Consider the following 25,789-nt stretch of genomic DNA (forward strand, 5'->3'; position numbering starts at 1 on the left):
CTAAAATGCCATGCACAAGTGACATTCAAGAGGACAGAGAAGTTTTATGATCTAGTTTGGGCACTACTGACTTCCAGTGGAAAGACCTAGTGAGATATGACACCATTTATACATGCCATATTGTGTGCTATATTCAAATGTGCAAGCACTTAAAGCCTGTGCCAGCAATGGTTGCAATGCTTGAATTATAAAAACTGTATCAATATGCATCACTCAAACAACATGACGAAATACATGGAAATCCTTTTTTTACTAAAATAACTTCTTTTTGCCTGTAAATACTTTACACAGGGCCATCTAATGATCTTATTTAGATTAATATAGAGAAGTTGCTTGGGAGAAATTACAAATAACTGCATTTTCATCTTAAAATGTCTGTTCAATGACTACTATAATTGCACATAAATACATTTAGAGATCCTAAGGTCAGGACGAGTTGGTGATGAGGGCATAACTGAGTGTGAGAAGATGAATGAAATAAATTTAAGTGTACAATTAAAGTTGGCAAGATTATTAAAAAAAAAAAAGTCAGATCTTTTTTTAAAGCTTGCTGCTTATTTTAAAAAAAGATAATACATTAATTTTTCTCCTTTTGGACAGCTTCACCTTTTCTTTATAATGCACATCTTTCTTGAATATCTAATATGATACATGAAATAACTGTACTACATAATTACATTTAACAAACTATGTAAAACTGCAAGATATACTTAGGTGATACGAAGTAATAACTGACAGGAAGTCATGCTTACAATGCTACCAAACTAATTTATTCAATAATTTCAAACTCAGATCTTTTGTAAATACACCAGGCTAAGTCATCAGCACGTATCGGGACACTATGACCCATTTGCTAACAAAACTGGTGCAGACAAAAAAGTATCTTGAACACTTTAACACATAGATTTATAAAAAAATCTTCAGTTTAAGGCTAACTGTTAAGAATTAGGAAGTGGTCAACAAACTTGTGTTTGTGCTCCCCAAAGTGTAGTTGACCAAGTTACCATGTATTTAATATATTATTAATCTTAGGTTTTTGTTGAAGTCATAAGTCAGAAACCATTCTTGGGTAATTAATATGGCTGAACACACCAGAAGTCAAAATCATAGTACTATAAAACTGCACGTTATAAAACCAGCAATCTGTCCTTTCAGTCACTGCCACTCAGTACTCCCAGAAAGGAGCTGTCATGTACGCTTCTAGATAGACAAGGAACTGTTGCATAGAAACTATCTAAGAAATCAAAATTGGAATATGGAAACTAAAAAAGAAAATCTAAGCACTGAGAAGTGACTAAAGGGCTCAGACTAACACAGAGGAATTGATCAAGACAAGCAGATGTATACTCATAAGTCATCATAAGCAAAATCATCTTTTTTTATGAACAATGTTTTCAAGAATCAGCAGTTCACCAATGTTTCAAGATTTACATTTAAATATACCGTAAAAATATCCCAGACTGCTATGTTCTTTATTTTTAAATCTGTAGTTGCTTCTAATGTCAGATTTGTAAGTTTTTGCATAAAAATTAAAAATGTCTAAGTAACTGGAATTGTGATACTTCATTTTAGGACTCTATTATTAACCGAGCATCAAACTCCTTTTAAGCAAGATTAAAGAAAAACTCTCTAACCAGCATCAATCCTTACTTTAATATGAATAGCAGGATGTGAACTTCTCATTTTTCAAACTGTTAATGAATTTGCAGACCCCAACAATGCAAATCACTCTCCCATAATTTCTTTCGCGCTGCAGTGGTAACAGGATGGAACTCCTCTGCGACCTCCAAACCCCTTTAATATTGTTTTATAGACCATAAAAACAGTATAGCTACTGAATATGTAATAGCAGAGGCCTGAAAAAGTTCTCATTTTTTTATGACACCTATTTCTTCTGATGTGGACAAGAACTATTACATATGAGAAAGGTCATTATGCCAAGTCATAGCATAAAGCTTTGATGACACACAGGAAAGAATACACAAGAAAATCTCAAATCCAGACTAAAAATTTAAGAAGTTATTCTTTAAGAAGTCATGGTTACTACCAAGGGGAAAACAAAAGTTCTGGAATCATGTACAAACCAAATAGTTACTACAAAAAACCAAGAACATGTTGAGGCAATATGATGCAAACAGCTGTGGTTAAGTGGTGCTCTGCTTGGGCTACCAGGTCTAACATGGCAGTATTGCTTGATGAGAGCTGGTTTAGAGATAGCAGCATCTATACAGGGCACTGTGTTGTGCCATAGAGGTACACTCAAAGAAAAAAGGTCGACAACAAAATTAATTATAATAAATAAATAAATATGGAAAGCAAGACATAAATTATGGGTAGCTTTAGTACACTGCTACTGTAACAAGTGAACTGAGCATGGCTGTGTGTCTGAGTTATTCTTCCCTGCCTTCAGAGCAGCTGGTTACTAAGATTAATGATTTATATATTCAAAAGGGTCCTGATTCTTCTGGACTTGTTGGCTGGAAATGCTACAGAAAGCATGATACCCATATTACTTAGCTTTCTCCCCACAACTAAGATAGATACATGTACTACATTCAGCTGTCAAGCATTTCAAAAAGATTATTAATTCAGCTTGAACTTAATCTGCTGAATTAAAATGCTTGAAAAAACGTATTTCAGTTTTAAGAAAGGAGAGAAGTACGACTTGATGTGTCAGAAAGAAAATTAGGCTGATAGTCATGCCTTTATGAGTTGCTGAAACTCCCCTTTTCAGCAACAGGAATGGTCTGTACTTATTTGAAAGGACAATTTGCAGATCTTTATGCTTCTGTTGAAATACAAAAAATACAGCAAAACACGCTGTTACACAAAACAGTGAGAAATCAAAACATATTCCAGAATGCAATTCTTCAGTATCTTCTATCTGGATTATCATAGAATCACAGAACATCTCGAGTTGGAAGGGACCCATATATCAAAACAGTGTACTTAATATATTGGAACTATAACAGAAAACTACAAAGAAATTATCTCCCTAGAAATTTTATTACCCTAACTATTCAGAAACTTTGTATTAGAACAAATTAATTATATCCAATGGAGCTAATAATACACATCACTAATGAAAAGCAGCACTCCTGATGACATAGGCTACTACTTAAATTATTATGACAAAAGTGACTTCATACAAAAGAACAATACTTTGCAAAAAGCAATCCTAGAAAGCTTTTTACTCTGAAGATTATTTGAGTAATCTTACCCAGAAATAAAGGGTCTGTTTTGTCAGATCATATTTGCACACACAGCTTTTCAACCAGTAAGTACAAACAACATGAATTAATTTAACATTTGGAAAAGAATGAAAAGATTTCTTATATGACAGACGCCGATTTTGCTTTGTCATTCTTTCTTAGGTTCTGTATTATCAGAATGCTCCAAGCAGGTGTAAGCTTTGGTAAAGGTCAACACGGTAACAGGCATCTTGTCTGATCTTTGAGTAGCACTACTGATCTATTAATAGCATAATGTTCTAACAAACAATACATGACGTTTTGAATACCTCTTGAATTTTGAATCTCCTATACATCCAATATCGCACTGGTTAATCTCAGAGAAAGAGTTTAACAGCTTTAATGAATTAAAAATCAGAAAATGTTTCATAAAACCAAAACGCTTTCGTTAGGAGAAAGCAGCAGCCATGTATCTGAAAACAAGCAAATCTAAGAAAAAAAATTATCTCTGCCTATACATGCTTTGCTAAAAGTCTCTTGACACAAATAAAAGGATCCTCCCCAACATATGGAGGAGTTGCTGTGCCCTTCCGGGGATGGTCTGTAGCTATGTTCACCTCAGGCACGCCAAGGAGAGGTGAATTGTCAAATGCAATTTCAATCATTGGGTGGTTTCGTTGAGGCAGATTAGTTGTACGCAATCATGATAGATAGTTTATCCCAGCCCCAAACTGCCGCTTGGGAAATCTTGCACGCAAACGAACAGAAACTCAGTCATTATTAGTGTCAAGAAGGTACACAGAGGCAAAATTTGGTTGGCAGCCAGGCAAGATGAATCAAGGCGAAAAAGTGACCAATTGCATGTTCAAAATGGAAATTGATAGGCATGTTGTAGTTTGGAAAGATTTTAAATACCAGAAAAAGTCATACATTATTAATTATTCAGAGATAAATATTTAAAAAGTCTTTCTCTATGGAGAAATAAAATTTTTTAAGTCAATGTAAATTACATGTATAGTGTCCTAATTTTACGCTTCTTTATCCCAGAAGCTTCACTATGACAGTTCAGAGCATTTCTTATAACTTCAAATATTCCTGTTCACTAAAAATATTGCAAATTAAAAATTATCCACCAAATAAACATTTTTAAAACAAATAAAAGGTATACTAGTTTTGCTGAATTATTTGTAAGCAAAGCAACCATTTGCACCCCTCACAGTGAAGTATAATGGTCATATTTATCACCTTTACCTTTTCAAAGGTACCTAAATATTTAATGAACAAAACAGTAAAATCCACCTGTGTGAGCAATCACAATCCTTGGTTCTCTAATAAATAGCAAAAAATTGCTAAAAGAGAATGTCCTCAAGTTTCATTGCCTGAAGTGATATGCTCTGACAAATCTAACAGCTCTTTCTGTGTCATTCCTAATGCACTTGTCACTCAGTATTATCCATCCTCATTAATGACAATGGGAAAGTTTATCTTGGGAACACGTTTTAAATCATCCACTCTTTACAATGGGACCATGAAATCTCTTACAAAACATGAGGCGGGAACTACTCTGACAACAAAACCCCTTCCTGGCAGCTTTACTCTTAATTCCTGTTCAAGAAATAATGTGTTTATCATACAACCATACGGAACGATATATTAGATGAAACTTGAAACAAGAATAGCTTGTTTGATTTTTTAAGATAGGAAGTAATTTTACGATATTTTTATTATGCTGAGAACAGTAAACCTTTTAGGAATGTAATTTTGTATGGAACCATACTTCTTCTTTTAGGAAAAAAAAAGCTTTAAAAATACTCATAAAATAGTTTGAACATTCATTAGCTAAACACTTAATAGAAACAGCAATACTTCTCTCAATAAAAATGATCTCTGACTATTTCCAGCTTTGTCCAAATTTTGCTTTATTTATAAATATTTTTACCAGATGTCTAGACTGTACATATAACAATATTCCAGTTATGCCTAATTTTCGCCAGTAAATACTCTGTTCTGAAAACTGATACCCTCCTATGTCAACGCTATGCACTTGCAACGGATGGAATGCAACTACTCGCTTTACTTCGGATGCTCTAATGTAAAAACTGCAACCTCCATTGCTTCTCTTTTCATAATCTCATTTGTAACAACACCAAGAACCTTCCATAAAAGCAGCAGTTAACATAACTTACTTTCAAACACATCTTCTCTTATTGCACCTTCAATAAATGCTAATGTTTTGGATCAATTTGTAAAGTAACAATATAATTTCAAAACACAAACTCGAGAAACAAAAAATAACAAAAACTAAATAAATGCTGCAAGAAAGTATTCCAGATACATGTATTTGTGTGAGCACAACAACTCCTAAACTGAATGTGCAGAATAATACTGTCCTAAAGGAAATACACACCATGGTGTGGATGAGCAAGACAGGAGAGGCAAAAGTAGAAGAGATCATGGTACATGTAAAAATTTTAGTTCAGACTACACAAGGAAAATGTGCTTCTTATATAAGGATATAAGTAATCCACTGACAAAATCCTTTTGGTGTAACCCTTCTACCTTAGACCCTAATTCTACAAACACAGCAAAAATTTTCCTTTGTAAGTTTAGGGGCGTTTCAGTAACCTGAATCTAATTCTCATGGCTTTTTCAAAGCCAGAATGCCCTTCTCAGATCAGGAAAAAGACAACACAGACATAAGTCCACCTCAAAACTGTGTCTTTTCTATACGGTAACTGTGGTCCTGAAAGTTCCTAAAGTAGCCCATGTTTTCTTAGGACAGAAAGAACAAGAACAAGCCAATTCTTCCTTCACTGTTTCCACAGGTTTTCAAAAAACAAAACATAACAAAATTAATTTTTCAGACTATTGTTCAAGATTTCGACAGGCAGTAGTGATTTTTCTTCTTACTCTGCAAAAACTCGCTTTATTAAAAGAAAATTAGAAATAATGTGGCTTTTTATTTAACTGATGATAAATGAAATACCTCATCAGTAATTTCTTATCAAAATGTAAAGGAAACCTAAAAAGAACAAAACCTAAGCAGGACACTAATAGAAATAAAGCAAATATCTGTTAATGTCTAGATATTTTAAAATAGCTATTTTAATGGTACAAATACAAAAATAAAAACTAACCTAACACATTTAAAGATGATTGTCATTTACAAAATGCCTCTTTATTTAAGCAAAACGTGAATTCCATGTAACTGTACAGCTCTCAAAGCATCAGGAACCTCCTGTTAGTTACTTACTGGAATCTCTGCACACATTCAATATTTATGCTGTCTTTCTCTCTATCCATTTTTAAACAGAATTAAAGGAGTAGCTAAAACTCTGCCAATAAAATGACAGGAAGGCTATTTTTAGTCTAGATGATGTAGACCAAGCACAAACAGCCCATGGCTATGCAACTATTGAGGATCAGATCTAAATACAAATATTAGACTTCCTTCTTATTAATTCCTTATTTTGACAGCAACAAGAATTACAAATTAAGTACTGGTTCGTATCTCTTAATAAACACTCATCCTAGAAGCAGAACCATTTTTCCCTATATTACAGCAGCAAAAGCTCATATAACTCCTGTCACACTACTCTGGTAGCAAAAGGGTTGTGAAAGGGCATTTGAGGCAGCATAGGAAACCTGTAATCTGCCCAGAATTACAAAGCCTTATACTAAAAGGTAGAAGTACTGATTAAGAAGTAGTTGATATTGCCTCAGGGGCTTTAGATTGCAGACCTGAGACATAACTGACTTAAGAGACTGCAGTGTTTATTGATTAAGCAACACATTACTAAAACCCTAATAAATCAATGAAAGAACAGATACAACCAACGGATAACAAACACCACACAATAAAGAGCTGAAAATAAAATACTGCTCAGTTAGTAACATATGGCAGCTCAAGTGGCTGAGGGATGTGTTTATTCTATACATCACACATACTGTATATCAAGATGGGGACAAGCTGTGGCTATAGCTACGAGCTGACTTTCCTTGGTCAGTCCCGAGAGTGTAGCTTCACCACATCCTATTTGGTTCCCAGTCTCAATCTGCAAGTGAGCACTGCGAATTCAATTCACCTATGTCTTTAGGCCAACAAAAATAACAGAACAAGGTCTTCCCTAGTTTAATTCTTTCCACTCTTATGTGACACATGATTTAAAATAAAAAGTGGTGAATATTGTATTAAATCACCATATTCTGCTATACTTTCCACCAATACGCAGGTAACCATACAAACTTGAGGCTGCACGTAGAAGCCCTTCAAAGCCAGAAATACCAGTGAGACTCAGTACACAAGCAAAACTTTTCCTCTTGTTCATCTAATTGTGTGTTGGCTCACAAATAAAAGCAAGTAAGGGTACGTGTCCGAGAACTATACTGGAACACTGTAACCCTTGACTGAGAACAGTGGATTGCAACCGCCGTTGTTAAAGTTTTTCTGTCACTCACAGACCCCAAGCCTATCTGCCAACTGCACAGTTCTTAACTCTTCCAGCTGGAGAGTCTGGAGCCAACCCAATGACAAGGCAGGTCACTGTATAGCTACTATCGAACCACATGAAATGTTTTGCTTATAAATACACCATTAAGGTTCTATTCAAGCCCCCAGCATATATTCTGGGTATATCACGGAGACTTCAGAAGTCCCTTCAAGACTCAGCTACCATGGCCAATTTGTCCGCCTCAAACGTTCATATGAAGTTACACAAAGCCTATCTTTTTCAGAACAAGTGAATGTACAGCTCCTTAGCAAAGATTACTAAAGATGTTAAAACTTTAAATATTAAGCAATCAGGTTGTTTTAAGAAAAGCAAGCACTGTTTTTGGATGCAAGGTGAAATTGATTTCTCTGGCGCAGCAATACTCACATCCTCCCACTTCAAAATGATAAACTGTTCTTTATTTTTGTTTTCTGCGTTTACTTTTAAACGTGACTCAAGCAGACATACTGCCCAAAGATTAGTGGCTTAATATGAGAAAAAGATAAGTCCATTTGGCAACTGTTTTGTAAACATATGAATTTTATGAACATCAGAGTGAAAATCCTTCAGTAATTTTTGCTGTAATGGACTTGAAGCAGGATAAAAGAAGATGAAGAGCCCATAGAGAGTATTTTATAAGCTAAAAACCATAGGTTTCTCAAACCTTAAATATCTGAAACGAGGCATTTAAAGTGAATTATTTTCAGCGAGTACTACCAACTGTTTTCTGAAAGTCAAGCATTCTATGGGTGGTATAAGTTGGCACCCAAATTCACTTTATGTATTTATGTATTTATGGACATCAATACAAAGCTTTAGTTATTGTACACTATACAATTACTGCTCACTTTCTTCGGAAGGAAAGAATGAAGAAAGAGGAAGCTGAACTGTTACTTGGCCATTCAAATTCAAGCTATTATTCTGAAGGGGGTTAATATTATGTTAATGTTAAGCTGGCCAGAAATACCCCTTTAAATGCAATAAATAGTATTTTTCTTCTTGGAGACAGTCTCACTTGGTATTTCAAAAGTTTTAACATGCAATGAGAAATTTTAAATTGGATTACGCATGATAACAGAATTCTCTGAAAACCATATGTAATACAACCAAGAAAAAGCAAATTAAAAAAAAAATCAAAAACATGCAACTAAAACAACTATGAGAAAGACAGCAATAAAGATGGCATGACCAAAATCTAAGTTTATTTATGCCTTAGGCACTGTAGTCCTCAGCCATTTTGCTTATGACAATCTACTTTTTGCACACTCCTTTTGGCCAGGAATATCAAAATAAAATGTACTCTGGAATTCAATCACAAATAATACCCCATAATTTGGCCAAAGCAGAAAGTAGTATTTGCACAACAGTTATAGAACATTTTTTTCTTCACCCACAGTACTTTGCAGTCTATGCATATTTTTTTCTCCTGTCTCTTTTTGGCACTTTTAAGTCTTTCAGACTAAGAATAATAAGACTAGTTTGCCCTCAATAAAAATAAAATTAAAAAAATGTTCCTGTATGTTAACAGTTCAGTAAAGGGTAATATTCTTTGTGAATCAGTAAAATAAATAGATCAGCAAAATGGTATGGAACAGTTCTTGTAGAGGTGAAAAATTTAATGAAACCATAATTTTGTGGTTTCCTTACAGATTTATGTTCATCCAAAATCACTAATATTTTCATAAGACTGGAAATGTTAACTCTTAATCTTGAATTTGCAAAATTACAATAAAACATTTTGGAGTTTGCTTGATTAAGCATGTTACTAGTCATAGCAACCATTTGACAATGTTGCTCTGTTGTCCTACAAAATGACATTGTAACTCTTCCCGAGTTTTCGACGGGGCTATCTTACAGTTTCCTAGTTTACAGAGTACTTTGAATCACTTTCTACCCAAAGATCAATAATCAAAAGCATAACAAACAGTATTGAGACAAGAAGATCCAGATGGATGCCCGTCTTCCATGTGGAGATGCAAAGTCATCCTATTCTCAATTTTCAGTAACAGCCCTGAACTCCTACTTCAATGCGTTTCAATAAGGTTCATGTGTGATACAGGCCTGTGGTTGAGGAAATGTGACTTCCTATAAGCTTTAATTTTTATTTTCTGCATTTACAGAGATAAATACAATTCAGAGATCTGTTTATTGTGCAATGGAATGATTGAATTAGCTATTATTTGAAAGTCAGAACATTATATAATTATGAAATATCATATTTTTTATTAAAATTTGGTGGTATTTTAAAGAGCACTTAATGGAGGTGGCACTCAGCTCCTGCTGAGAACGACTATGAATATGGTGCTTAATTCTTTTTGCTTCTTAATAACTCACCATCAATATCTTTCTAACTTATACCCACAGACCTTTGTCTAAAAAACACTACTACTTTAGTGAAAAATATAATCGTTGTAGATAAAGAGTTTTTTAATCTTTACCAACCAACATTTTTACAAAAGATCTCTTTAGCCTACCTGTCTTCTAATACTAAGAAAGTGGGAATATGTCAACTCCTTTATTTGTCTGGCAAATACAAGATAAGTTGACCCATTTATTTACAGACTGAACAAGGCCAATCCATTTCAGGCAGCAGCACTGACCCTTAACACAGATCCTGTGAATGAGCAGTCCATTACAATATGTACAAGTGACCTTTAATTGCATTAATGGCTTTGTTGCATGTTCTTCCATTGCAACAACACAATTACGGTATAAATATTTCTAAACAACATAATTATTTGTTTAAATAAAAATATTTATGAGTTCTGTTTACTGACAAGGAACTGCAGATGCACTGTATTATAAGTGTTAAAGTTTTGAAAAATTGAATGGAGCCCTCATGTTATACTTGTATAATGTCAAACAACCCATAAAACAAAATTAATTACGAAATAAATTTCAGGATATTACAAATCTTCATATGCAATCTAAAAGTTAACAGTACCTACGTGTATTCAACTTCAGAATATTGAAATAACTTAATTTACATTATTCAGTATTACACAATAAGAAGGCGATACTTTCAAATTAAATTTTTCCACATGTTCACAAGATACAAGTGTTCTGAAATTCCATATATCACATAAAACTTATTACTTGATTTCAGTTCTATGTACCATTAGCATTCAGAGGGTATCTTCTTTTTAAATAGGAGCATTCCAAGTATTGTTTTACCTCAAGTTACTATAATTTAAAAACATCTCCCAAAACTTTATCTAAATCATACTGTCACAATTTTAAACACATTTATTTATTCAAAATTGTTTGAAAGAATGTAATACATTTTTGACAGGCAGTCTTTTACAATATTGAAATCAAATCCTTGATTTCATCAAACCCTTCATATTCTGTGCCTTATTCCTGGAAGGCTCATGCCAAAATGATTTAGTTTGATTTTCTTTAACAATGGTAGGTTGGCTTGACAGCATCTGACAAAACAATTCAGCGAAGTACACCATACCAGGTAAAGAGAACCTGAACTGGCTACTAGATGAAATAATGCAGAATGGAGCTTGGAATTATGACAGAATTAGTTTTGCAGGAGAATCTTTTTGCAGTATTATTAATTTTAGATTAAGAAAATGTTACAGTGTTATAATTACTATCTTTTGATCATGTTTAAATAAGCCAGTGGTAATGTTTTTATTAATATCATAGGGAAAATGGACAGGAAAAATCAATGCAACAGTGGTTTGACTGGCATAAATTTCAGCTGAATTTTATTACAATGTTTTACCTCTCTCTGTTAGAAAGTTTAGTTTTATATGCAGAGTTCCCTGCATTTGAGTCCCTGAGCTGAAGTGGAGCATCCAGTACTAGAGTTTACCAGGTATGATGCTATCTGCTCAAGGCAGGCTGAGGAAAAAGAGAGGTTTTCCATGTAAGCCCCAAGGGTACTTGTGTTCTCAAATACATGGGGACAAGAGGCTCCAAGATTTTATTACATTAGAAAATTAAAGAAATACACTTTCTGTAACACTTCAGAGAAGTTCTGCCTCACCTTTGAACCAGGAATACCTGTAAAGTTTCATCCATGCTCCAGGCACTGGGCAGCCAGGCAGTCACAACCGTGTTACCCTCCGGCTTGGTAAAAGCAGGTTCCATTCTGAGGTAAGGCCCTAACACGGGGCCAAGTCTTGTAATGTCATCAGTGCACAATCTTAAAATACAGAGTTGCTTTTATCTATATATGAAGGTATATTGACTAAGCTCCCAGTATTACAACATGTATCGTGTAGCATAATTAGCTTTGGTGTTACGTTGTGTGAACTTTATCTCAGTGAACAAGAATTCATTTCTGTATTTTACCGACCGATTGCTATAGAACTATCACCTTACTTAAATTTCTAATAAACCAATGTTTTGCCTTTTGTCAGCTCTCAGGCTCACAGATTCTGTTTGTTAAAATATTGCCTAAAATAGTTCATTAATTCAAATGTGTTTGTTTATTTACAAAATTACTCAACTTTATAAACATCAGTGAAATACAATCAGGATTAGGGTGAGTCATTAGTGAAAGCTGCTTCAAATTTTCTTGGAAGAAGCCTATAAGAAGTGATGCTATTAGAGGTAGAGCGGACACTTTCTAATTCTCACTGATACAGAGATTGGCATGGCACGTGTGCGTATTTTAAATATATGCTGATCCCATACGTACTAGTGATAGGGTTGATTTGTTCCTCCAGAAGAAATAGCTCACGAATAACCCTAAACTATTCTGTCCATACCTGTTCTTGATGCGTTTAATGAATAATTACAAAATGTTTCCGGGAGCACAATTCTCGCACTTAGTGACATCACCATCTCCTGAATCACTCAGGACCAAACCTGTGCTATGCTAATACTACAGTGAAGCACTGCAGACATTAGTTCTGACTTGGTCTTACCCACCTGTTTTGGTAAATAATCTATAGAAATGGCTAATTGCACTTCTCCTTTGCAAATAAGAAGTTTACCACAGTATATCTGTATAAAATAAGCAATGAAAAGGGATAGAATGAAAAAAAAAAAAAGAGTAGAAATAGAGAGATTTCAGATGGAAGCTACCTAAGACGTATTTCCTGGTTTTAATTGCCAAATTCATCATCTTAAAAGAAAAGAGTTTTAAGTCTTCTTCCAAATACCAATGCTGGACAGATACCATACACATGAATATCTGGAGTTGCAATTAAATCTTATTTTGGCAATCATTAATTTTCTTATAGTCCTTTATTGATAGATGAAGAAAGGACATTATTTTAATGCCTTTGGAATCATACATTTATTTTTAATTCTACATACACTCAATTGCTGTTTTTTGTGATTATGTTTCCTTCCAAAGACATAACCTTTTACTCTGGCAATTACCACTAGGAGAACTGCACTGCAGTGTGCTCCATAGTACCAAATTGTATCTGCCTGCCACTGAGAAACCAGCAACTTTCCTGCCATAGGACTCCTCTAATTCTGACTTTCTTCTCTTCCTGTTAGGAAACACCTCTCAGAAAAGAATCTCCTGAACTCACACATTAAGCTCTGGAAACTTACTTATTTTTGCTGTGTGGCAGTTCTTTATACAGTATATGACACTTGGCTTCAAACTGAGCTGTCTTTTAAAGATTTTTATTCTGGTTTGCACAGGTGTTATATAGCCATTAAAAAGAAAATCATATTAGCTGGCTCTTACTTGTATATTCATCAAAATAAAAAAAAATTCACAACAACTATTTATTAGACAAACTACATTATACAACTTATAGGAAAAAGCTTATTCTCTATACTATTAACAATCAACTGTTACCTGAAGACTTAAAAAATCATCAGTAAAGCAAAACTAGGGAATTAAAAAAAACCCCTCACAAACTTTCCTATTTGCAAACATTTAGCTGAATTTATCAAAAGTATAATATGCAATTTCAGAGGTTTATGTTGACCAGACAGTAAGAAAGGGAGTTAATCAAATATGAATCTTCTCCAACTGTCTTGTCAAACCAGGTAATGATGTCCTGCCAGCCAAACTCAGAGGAACATGTGAAACAAATACAAAAGTAAACAGGCCTTAAGCTGCCCAAGGGAAAGTCAGCAAGATGGCAATTTCAATCATTTGGAATAATACTAAAGCAGCCTTAGGCTCTTCTCAGAATGGAAACATGTCACTGTTACTGCAATATTTCAACAAATCAGACTGCAAAAGAAAGGAACACTTATGTAATCACAGCCGTGGAACAGCGCTTTACTCAACAGTGAGGTGGAAAATAATTAAAAGGAAATTCCCTTTTTGCGAGTAATTATAAACGTACCTACATAACAAAGACAAACAACGTTTCCTTAGAAATTTCGAGTGAAAAAATCAAATTTAGACACAGATTCCTTTAGTTTTGATACAGGAGGCTCTGGAACAACAAAGATAAAGTTCTATCAAATAAAACTATGAACATAATGTTCCTACAAAATTTATCAAATGTTGATAAAAGTTACATTCAGAGCTACAAACAAAGCAAAAAGTACTTCAAGAACAATTCTGCTGAAAAGTTTCATTAAGATGAAGGGGTTGTCATATCATTTAACTGAGAAATCAAAAAATATTTCAAATATTTGGGGAACTTACCTAATCAGTAAACTTTCAGTATGTGTCTAGTCATGTAGCCATCTTTTAGTCAATCATCAGAAAATCAAAGGCAAATTGGCATGACTCAACCCAAACTTTAATACCGCATGATTGTGTCGTGTAAGCTTGTTTTGTGCGAGGGCTGCTGTGGTTTTAGCAGAGAGATTAACGACCGGACCTAAGCTGGCCTCCAAACCTTGCCCTGCTGATGCCTCAAGCCCTTTGAAGTCTGACCATCATACCTGGCAAAACAACAGTGGGAACTAGGCTGGTGTCAGATCTAATCAAGTTTCCTGCCTCAGCATAGCTAACTATGGGGTACACTAATTGGCCCAATTGCGGATTATACCTTTTGCTACAGATTCAAGACAATAATTTAGTCAAATGATGGTTTTTATCTCCTTCTAATTAAGATTCCAAAGTGGGAAGAAATAGGATTAGACAGGCTAACTTCAAAATTGTGTCCTTTAAAGTGGTATGCACATAAGATAGATCTCTGATAATATTGCATATAATAATATATTGCTAGTAACTAACGTGTGAAGATTTGGGAAAGCTTGATATAGCTACTGCACCTTTTACCATAAACATGTAAGTTTTCCTGGAAAGGGTCTACCTCATAATTTACAAATGGAAAATGAACACTCATAAATATTCATTAAAAAACATTTTCATCCTGATTTTTAAAAAGATCCCTTTAGAATACATTTCAGTCAATCTTATTTTGACAAAGAAGATACAAGAAAAACTGAAACAGTTAAATGATTCTGCAGACTATAAAGAGGTGGAGTCCCTCCCACAAAACTGCAATCTAATAAAATGGACTTGACATTTAAGGTTTTTTACTGATGAGGGCCAAACCATAAAGAGTTATTTAACTGGTGAGCAATCCAGAGATAAGAAAAACCATGTCCTGTGCCCTTATTTTAAACTGTAAAAAAAGAATGGTCTAGTGATGATAAACCTTTTCTGGAGAAATTTTGCCATAAATAGGTTGTATATTTCTAACTTTTCTTATGTAATTTGATTTTAAAGTGGCATTTCAAGTAGAAGTCAATATTTTTACCCTAAATTGTGTATAACTAAGCAGAAGCTTTCCAAAAACTGTAACGTACTCAAAATATATTTTCATTTCACATTTAAACTACATACTACAGAAGTCATAAACTTAGTGTACTTTGTATAAAGCACACTGTTGCTTGTAACACACACTGTTGTGCCGTTTTATGTTTTTACCACCAGAATCAAACCTGACTGCTGACTCATCACATTCTAACTGCAGAAACCTATTTTAGAAGACTTTATTCACACCCCTTCTTAATTCAATTTTCCCTTGCTCCCATTTTCTTATTGACCTCATTGCTCTAGTCAGCCTAGCTGTAGTCTGCTTACACAGTATGAGGAAGAAAAACATATGTATTATAGATTAGTGAAATGTGTACAGGAAGATCACAGTAGGACAGTGATCTAACATGTTCAAAAATGGCTAGTTTTTGTCAGTTCAGCTTATAGAAAGCATATCTCTAAAAAACACCTGAGGTTATTCAAAATGGGCTGCAGCTGAGCAATGAAGGGAGAAATTATACAAGTGGGTCATCTATGCATGTCTAGGGCAACAGGTTTTCATGAGTTTCACTACACCCCTGTTTTCCAATGCTTCTGCCCCATGGCTAATTCAATTCTTTTTACAGAGCCTCCTGCTGAAGTTTTTTTTTTCCCTTCCAAATTACTTAACAAATTAGAAACCCAAATACGTCTAACAGAAAAAATTATATTCTGAGTCATGATTCATAGTGAGGGAAAAAACCCCAAATATTCTAATTCATAGCTATAATAAAAGAGAATTTACTATGCTGTGAAATGAGGGTGCACGCTTCTCTGCACTTCTGAAAACAGTAAGAACATTTGTATTTTAAAACCAAACACAGACTATTAAGGTTTTTGTTTCTAATGTACTGCTCAAAAGCAGTTGTTAAAATGGTTTAATACCTCACAATGCCTGGTTTCACTAACCGCATTCTCTGGAAAGTGAGAAACATTATAAAGGAATGTCTTGGGGAAAAAAGCCCTCCTTCACATATTTGCCTTTAAGTGGCTTCTGAAGAGGGTACCTCTAGTTGGGAAACTTCTAGCACTCATGTAGGGATGACCTGCATGAAGAACTGGCTGCCTGATTAACTATTAACTACTCTCAATAGGATTAGATAATTAAAGACATTGATGACCATTAATTAGGAGGAGGGCACCTTAATTTGTCACTTGATAGGGCCCTTTCAATGATTTATAGGTTAGGGCTACTTGCAATTGTGAAAGGGAGGGGGAAGTGAAGAGAGAGAACCCTTAAGTTACCTTATCAAGTGGCCAGCTAAAAAGGGCAGAGGGTCAAATAAGGGCCAAAGTGGTCACTTAAGGGTGAAGTCCCAAACACCAAAGCAGTGCCAAGCCACATTGACCATCATTTGGTGATGGAGTAAAAAATATGCTAATTTATTGGTGGCAATTCTCTCTTTTTATGGTTTCAAGCAGTTAAGACAAGTGGCCTGCTTAAGAGCTTTTCATTTGAAAAGAGATTAAACAAAATGGTTTGTCAGGGATGCTTGGCTGTTTTATGTCTTTGTTAAAAAAAATTTGCCCAGACTGTACCGAGGACTGTCACATCACCCCGAAAGCCATCTTCCATCTCTAAGCATTACTTGGTTAATAAATACATCAGCTCTAATTGCTTAATAGTGCTATGTTCATTTGCTCTTTAGCAAGATTAAAATGAAATACATCTTTTGTATTACTGCCTTCTATCAGGACTGTCTGCATAAAGGTCACAGAAAAAAGTTTAAATTTAGTAGGAAATTTACTTAAGGACATTAGTGTAAATGATACTGTGTTTAAAATGACATAAAAGAGCGAAAGGTGATTTCAGTAATGCAAAGAAAATGGTTTCTGAATACTGATAAGGACACTTATCCCTCATACCACACACAATTTTAGGCAGCATTATACATTAAAATCCCTCTACTGGGGTAATAACATGTAGCTACTTTCCCACCCACTAACACAAGTAAGAGCAAGTCATTAACATTTAATTAAATATGCTCCTGACATCCTTAGAAACATGTCACGCTTTGTTATTGAAGGTTGTGGCCTACTTTCTATGTACATTTTAAACCAAAATAAACTATTTATAACAGACCGATTTAGTGCAGCAAATGAGACATTTTTAATCAGAAGGCATATGACAGTATTTTATAAAACCGTTCTGAACAGCAAAACCAGAATGAAATGAATTTACAACATCTGATGCATATTTTATGTATTTCACAAAACGAAACATAAGAGATGGGATTAGCTCCACCTTTTGGGTTCTAAATAGTGAAACAAAACTGTTTGTCTTACCTCAATGGTGAACAGCTTCCTTTTTAATCTAAAAGCAAGGTCCTTCGTGTCTGACACATCACAGATCAAGCTATTAAGCCGAGGAATCTGATGTACATGAACCAAACCTTGTGGAAAGAAAGAGTAAAGGAGGGGAAAAAAATTAAGAAAACGCTGTCATCCAGATGCATAAATTAGAGTCTTACAGCAGATTTCTGTATATTTACACACACTCATCCTCCCCTTTTTAAACTGGAGCTTACTACCAGGAGCAATGAAGCAAACGGTGCGATTATACTCAAGTAATCAAGCAGAATAAGATAAACAGAAATCCTTGTGCGAAGAAAACTAATTGCACTTTGGTACAGAAGTACAGATGTAAAGAGGGATCTTAATACTTGTCAAAACTACAGCCGGTTTGTGTGTGATTTTCTCTTGTATTTACAGTAAGCAAATATGGCTATCACCTTGCATGCTGCCCACGGCACCACTGAGTGATCTTTATTTTATTAAATGCACCAGTAAGCAGCCAGCAAAACAAGGCTTATGGGTTACTGATAACCACTGAAGCTCTAATGAGAAGTACTTCGTTTTGTGCCCTGAAAATGACTTTTAAAAAGTTTCTGGAAAATACCTATTTAGATCATGGTTTTCAATAAATTTTAATCCCTATGCCATCCCAGGAGAAATAAGTTTTCTTCGTGCAGGAGGCTTATATAGCTGTTCAGATCTTTTTAACAGTACTAGGTGCACTGCAAGCTCTGCATTCTGTCAGCTGCAACTCAAGCTGATTTTTTCTGACAAGGACGCTGGATGGTTTTTGTGCAGCCTAATATAGTTTCTGAACAACCTAAGGGTGATTTTCTACATCTGAAAACCAGGAAAATTCTACAGGGCTTCTCAATTACTGGCCTATATTTGCTATTCATAAAGCCAGCGTCTAAATGGAAATACTGAACATTTAGAAAAGACATCTTACTTGAAAACGGCAGCTGTGAGAAAAACCCCAAACACTAAAACCCTAATTTAAAATAAGGCAAGTATTTTTTCAGGGTTTTATTTATTTTTTTAAAAGAAAGAATACGGGAAGAAGGTTTCGTAAAATTGAAATACTTTAAAAAGCATCATTTTTAAGGGTACTAATTACAAAAATTCTCAATAATATTAGAAAAATATTTTTACACTTTGAAACCTTCTATCCCCGCCTCCAGTCCAGTGACATATAAGAATTATTTGTTTGGCTTTTGAGTTCAAAATATAATTATTACATACAGGAACAGCAGGTGTAACACAGGGTTGCTTATATACAGTATTCTAAGAATTTTATTTAAGGATCATCTATATCATTCTTTTGTTATTTTATTGACTTTTCAACCATTTAAATTTGCAGGCAGCTTAATAAAATTATTAATGCAGAATTCATTAAGTAATGCAATAATTTAATCAAACTTCTCTTGAGTAATGTAAAAATCTTCCATCATCTGCAGTAAATACATAATCTTAAAACATATTCTCAAGCAAAAAGAATCCACAAAGTTAAAACTGTTAAAAATACCTATTTTTAGAATGTTAAATTAAGGTTGCCTAAACCTCAAAAGCTATGTATATTGACATATACAATTTTTATTAAATAGTACCAAAAATTATTTAGCATACATTTCTACAGGAAACCAGGAAATAACTGCTAAAACACACATTGTCTTAAAGGATCTCTTCAGTACTGAGAAAAGGAGTATCACATTGACAGAATTATGTTAGCATAAACAAATGCCACATCACGATTATACAGTTGGAAAAATAATTAGGCAAATTATTCTAGCTTTTGTTCACAGTTTCTTTTTCATTCACCTTTTTTCAGATAATGAAATGTGCACTATTTTCATAGTCAAAAAGATTTTTCTCTGATTTATTAATTACAGCTTGCATACACACAGTGGTGTCTCAACACCATCTTTGCTTCTTTTTCTATATATTCTGCTATAGAAAACACTGCCACATTCTCACATGTTTACAGCAGGTTTCGGATAAGCAGTTTAGTTTCAACTAAAGGTTTCCATGGAACTACAGTAGTATCACAATAATAATAGCTGTAATTTATGCACACTTAGAGCACCGCTCTGGATTAGCTAAAACTGCTTGTTATTCACTGCTTTGGCTATACATAACTTCTAATCTAATCTTTTAAAATTTAAATAGTTCTGCTGCAACAGCTAACAAAATCTTTGGGAAACAAAATGCAAGATTAAACACCATTACACATTTTGAAGATAAGTCACTTGAAAGGCTACATGACTTTTTACCAAAATTAGTTTCATATTTTACATGCCACAGATATCCACGTTCATTTCTTTAAATGCGTAAGTGCCGTAACTTAAAGCTGAAAAATAGAACATTATTTTTAGATAAAGTTTATACAGCATGTCATTTAACAGTTTATTCACCTTACTATAATATATGTTTTTCCGTGTTCTCTATTTAAAACTTGGCAGATCAAAAGTATTGATTTCATGACAAGTTCAGCTCACTGGTCAGATGATTGCCAAGCCTCCTCTGCATGTGAATTCCCCAAAGCCTGCCTGTTGAGATGTACATCTGATTGAGCCATGCCTCCGTAATACGGCTTGACAACATGCAAGGAGTTGCCATGTTTCCTTTGCAGCCTTAATGCACTTTACTGAAAATTTTCCTAACTCAAGACTGGTTAGCAAGAGGAAACATTTGAGAGGTATATTCTAAAATGAAATCAAACTCTATTTTATAGCAGATATCTAGCTGGAGGGTAAGCTGCTAAGTGCCCTAGAAACATTCAGGGCAGACTTTTTGCATTGCCAAAGATGGAACTTACCGTGGTAATCCTTGTATAATGGATTGGTTTCTCTCTCAGAGCCAATAAATGATTCAAGACCAACTACCATATCTGACAAGTTTGTTACACGTTCCATAATTGCTTTATTCTGTAAGACATGGAAACAAAATACACATCCTATGTGATGAAAAAGGTAATTAATGTTCAGAGTAAGCCTTGGTCTTCTCAATGACAAACTATGTGGAAAAAATAGGTCATCAATACTTCAAAATTACATTAGAGGGCTTTTTTCTTTAAAAGACGACTTGAAATTTCTGTCTAAAGAAAACATGCATTTGACACGCAGAAACCATAAAAGGGCTAACTCAGCACTAAATTAATATTTTCCTAAATCTTCATAACATAAGCATTTGCTCATATCAGAGATATTTACAAGCTATGTGGCAGTTAAGCACCTCTTATTGACTCCTACTATGAGTCAGATGCCCAGCTTTTGTTTGTGTTCTGAAAACCTTGTTTTTTAATACACTTAGGCATATCACCTCTAATATTTTGAGCAAGCACAACCCACACAATTATTCATTTTAGTCATCAGTCAAACACCATGGAAGAGCAAAGCATTTTCTCCAGTATTTTTCTTTCTAAAAGTTCCTCTCTGCACAACATATGAATCTAAAGCTTCAAGTTGCATTACTATTTCTCAACACATTTGCGATTTATAAGTGATGCCTTATGTCTTGTGCAACAATGTACTGCCATGTGCCTTAAACAAGCTGTTTTCCACATAGTGTTCTTTACTTAATTTTATATAGCAGAAAAAGCAACATTCAAAGGTCACAACAGAGATCTTCAGAGGTAACTCAGGATAAAATGTTTTTAAACGCTTTGATGATGTCAGTATTTAATGAGCAAAAAAGAAAAGACAAATCTGTGCTAAAAAGCAAAATATTTCTTTAAGATAAGAAGTAGTTATCTTAAAGCTGCCTGGACACCTGGTATACTCTTGCTCTTGATGGCTGTAGGTGCTATACACATCATACCTTCAGCGGTATGAAGACCAATCACCCCAAAATACCCATTCCAAGTATGAAGAATTAGCTCTGTAGCTCCAAGTTATAGTTTTGTATTTTTTATTAATTTTAAAGCATTTTGTACATTCTACACTTCTTGCATAAACTATACGACTGACACTTATTATGAAAGGTGAATTTAAATACTGGTAAACTATCTGATAATAACAATTTATAAAGTAATTAGGAGCAGAGAGAAGGGAAACATCCCTAGATATGTTAGAAAAGCCTATGCATTGTACTGACATACAGATTTATTAAAATGGTGATCAATACACCAATTGCTTTCATGAACCCACATTTCAATAACAGCGTATTTCCTAGCCACAGAGAAGCCTACGAAGCAGACGTGAAAGGTGAGCATTTCCTACTCCCATCAAAGAATAATCTGAATTCTGTTTTTTGACCGCTACATAAAGTAACTTGTGGCCTGTCCTGCTCAATTCATCCCAGGTTACAAGGTCTAAATCCACCGATCCCATGGTACTTTTACACCCCCTCCCTTCCCCACCTTATGGGCCAGATGGCATTAAATCCTGGGGACTGGTCTCTCTTCAAAGCTGCTACTTGTGCACAGGCCAAAATGATCTATCCCCATGGAATCAAGGAACTTCAATTTTAGCTACAAAGTCTAATGATGGATAATGATAAAATAGTGTTATATTACAGAATTTTCCTTCTGTAACATAAGTGATCTGAGGAAAAAGAACACTGCCTATACATCAATCCCTAAACTTCGTTATTATATCCACCCCTGAAATATCAAAGCTGACTTGCAAATTATTTCCTCTTCTAGGAAGAGAGAGACAGTACACTATATTTTAATGGAAACATTTGGTGACATTATTCTACAGGGGCAATCACATAAAGATGGTATAAATATAAATCTGAAGTAGCCAGTGACCTCTATAAATCCACAGACCAGAAATTACTGTATTTTGCCAGTTCTTCAGCACGCTGCTGGATGTTATTTGTATAAGCAAGAAATGCAAAATTGTTACATAAATAAACAAACACTGATGATTTCTGGAAGCTAACCTAAACTCTTAGTATAAAAAAAATATTCTATCATTTGAAAAAAGGTTTGCTGTCCACTAACGTGTTTGCTTGCTGGTTTTGATAACAATGGGTTACAAAAACCGTGGATAGAAAGATGCTCAACCATCAGCAAGGTATCCTCATCACTAACAGTCCTGTGAATCTTAAGAATAGCATCTTCCCTATTTGGTCTTAATTCTGGAAAGATTAAAGTGAGGGATAGCAATTCAGTATTTGCCTAACGATACATCGATATGTTGGTTTCAGCTCTTCTTCTGAACAGGTTTGCTTTCTTAAATCGTAGTCTGTTTGCCCATGTTGATTTTGGTTTTGTTTTTAAAGTGTGTCAAAATATTCTCCTGGCTTAATGCAGTGTATCTTGGGAAATATTTTGCACAGTGAATCGCCACACCAAATAGACATTTGCTTATGTGGCATTGTTGCCATAGATCTGTATCTATCATGTATTTTCTAGTTTGCAGTGTTCAGCACATTAAAGTCCAATCAAAGCTGACGTCAGCACACAGATAGTTGTGATGTATGGCATACTGACATAAACACACAAATCATGTTGCCCCATCTGGGCTTGAAAATTTAACAGAGCTCCAGATCTTCCTCCAGCCCCATACAAATCTACCTCCTGCTTCTGGCATAAACTTGGCAGCTCTGGAGGTGAGCCAGGACATGGTTAGGAGGGAAGCCAGGAATGGGGAGATTCAGGGAAAGAGTTTGTTGGCAGCTACAAGAGGTATTGTTTTAAATTACACTAAAAAATAATAATAAAAAAACAAACCCAGTGCTGGAAAGTTTTCAGTCTTGCTAGATGTACTGCAGTTTTTCTAAATTAGTTAGTTCAGCCAAAATGTAATTATTCTAACAACATGGTAGCAACCCTGTTGTGCAGACTGGGCTGGGCATCTATTCTATATCTTACTTTCTGCTCACTGTTTTAGACAGACATTTTCTTTTAAGCACAAACTTGCAATATTTGGGCTCAACCAAAGTATACTTTCAAAACAACGTCCCAAGAAAATCCATGTAGCTAGCTGGATATGTAAATGGGAACTATACGTATGTGTTTAACCAGCTTTTGGGAAGGGCAATTATGGAAAAAGATTGCTTTGTCCTACCAATTTATTTGCAGAATCTATATAGCTTTGAGTAATTATTTGTGTGTGTTTAAAAATACTTATTTACAAATAAAGCAGTTCAAAATGTATCATCTTCTGTGTCTGAGTATAACGCATGGTATTCTACCAATACAAATATATGTATAGCCTGTATGCTCAAACTTACATACTGAAATTAATACTCTGTGTTTCTACTGGATTGAGTTCTTAATGTACCACAATTTTATCATTACTACTATCAATCAAGTCAATCTTGGTTCATCTAGATTAGGAAAAAAATGTGTCTTTTCTACTCTGCTCTAATTTCTAGTTCTCCTCTGGTTTCCTGTCAAAATTTTCCTAACACCCAGAGATATGTCCTCCGATTCTTGTTTTGTCAGTTTCTAAAGAAATTAAAAACTTCACAAAATTTACGTAATAAAAATATTTAAATTCTCAGTCCTCGCGCTGCATTCAGTAAAGAAAAGTCAAAAGAATGGAAAATTTTCTTAGAATGGCTTCAACTTTTCTACATAGTACATATAAACAATCTCAACATTTAAAAGGAAAATAAGAGACTCATGTATAAGATCTACAATGAGATTCAACGAGCACCTGTATAAATACATTAAGCTCTTGAATCACATGGGCTTCATATATTCACTTTTGTATTCTGATCAATACATTAACATAATTTTAATACTGATTTATATATTGAATTGAAAATAAGGTATTTAAAGCTATGTCTCTTTTCAAAGACACATTAGGCCTATATTTTGGTAGAGGGCTATATTTGACTTCTGTACCTTTACATTCTGGTAATCTAATCCCATCACTGATTTTATTTTAAAACGTTTAATTAAGAGTTAATACATTGAATCCTAACATGGGTTTCATTACCTAAAAAACTCCTTACAAACAACTGCTACCACTGGGACAAAACCCAGTTTAAACTGAGTTGCATACATTCCGTATGACAGCACAGAATATAAAGATGAATTCAGATACTCCCCCCAAGTCTAGGTAAAACTGTAATTGTAGGCAACAATTTGTGTTGTTACCAACAGGTGAGTCTAGTAATCCTGACACTTCATTTGAAAGAAGGTCTCAATAATAAACAGCAAGCAAGCAAGTTAATGCAAAGTAATATGAACTTTAAGCAAATTTTGGTGTGTGAATTTTCAAAAAAAGCTCAAAAATTGGTTGTGCCTTTTTTTGTTTCTGTTACATTCTGTCATAAAGCTGAAGTAAGCTTAGTACTATAATGTAGGCAGCCACATTGGACTATAATGAAACACTGGCTGGATATTCAATAGATGAAGTAATTATTAATATTTTCTGAGAGATTATCACACAATGATGCGGTAATGACTTCACAATATACAAATATTTACCACTTGTCATTACTACTCAATCTCCAAAGTATTTTAAATTGAAAAGATAAATTATTCAGAAATATGGCTTAAATATTTATCACCATTTGTTAATAATTACTGCTCAGAAAATCACAGAATTACCCATATATTTTATTTTGGTAAAAGAAGTTAGGTATTAGGCCGTTGTACTATTTTTATAGAGAGATACAGTTGGTGCGCTTTTTCATTATCCACAAATCCCGAAAATAAAAGATTAATAACCGCTCTGCCAAAAAGTGTTATATCAGTAATTAACAAAGACCGTAAAGAATAAAATTCTATACTTCTTCTGACTCCAAGTTTGATTAGCACTGTTCTCCGTGCTTGCACACACCAAACCTACTAACTGAACTTTGAATTTTGGCTATAAAATGAATGTACACTCAGACCACTGGAATATAAGACGAGCAACAGTACATTAACAAATTTTGGTATATAGAAATCTGTATCAATATCACAAGAAAACTGAATACAAGTGTGATATCTTTGCTGGAAGACAGATATCCTAGAAATATACTTCAAGGATTTTCTACAAACTACAATGCCTTCAGTGATGAGAAATCCACATTTAGGGATTCTGACTGGTTAGGCACCTTCTTTTACCTTTGAAGAGCCTTACTGACTATAATAGAACTTAAGTATAAATATCCGTTCATATGGCTGAAATCACAGAAGCATTGATTTTGGTTGATTTGTTTATATGTACCCTGTATTA

At 34.3% G+C, this 25,789-nt stretch overlaps 1 protein-coding gene across 7 annotated transcripts in view; it reads right to left on the reverse strand.

Moving 5' to 3' along the window:
* ELP4 (elongator acetyltransferase complex subunit 4) overlaps positions 1 to 25,789 on the reverse strand; it is a 153,207-nt gene that overhangs the window by 66,118 nt on the left and 61,300 nt on the right. For 4 of the 7 annotated variants that reach the window (XM_075163267.1, XM_075163265.1, XM_075163266.1 and 1 more), the window contains 2 exons: positions 20,482 to 20,590; positions 17,658 to 17,764 (listed from right to left, as the gene is read on the reverse strand). In XM_075163267.1, coding sequence (XP_075019368.1) covers positions 17,658 to 17,764; positions 20,482 to 20,590 — 216 coding nt within the window. Of the gene's footprint in view, positions 1 to 590; positions 11,841 to 17,657; positions 17,765 to 20,481; positions 20,591 to 25,789 lie in introns of those variants that run through there. The other 3 variants (XR_012675758.1, XM_075163270.1, XM_075163271.1) reach the window with 3 other exon arrangements.

This window comes from Calonectris borealis, chromosome 14 (genome assembly GCF_964195595.1).
Source record: "Calonectris borealis chromosome 14, bCalBor7.hap1.2, whole genome shotgun sequence".
NCBI classification, from domain to species: Eukaryota; Metazoa; Chordata; class Aves; order Procellariiformes; family Procellariidae; genus Calonectris; species Calonectris borealis.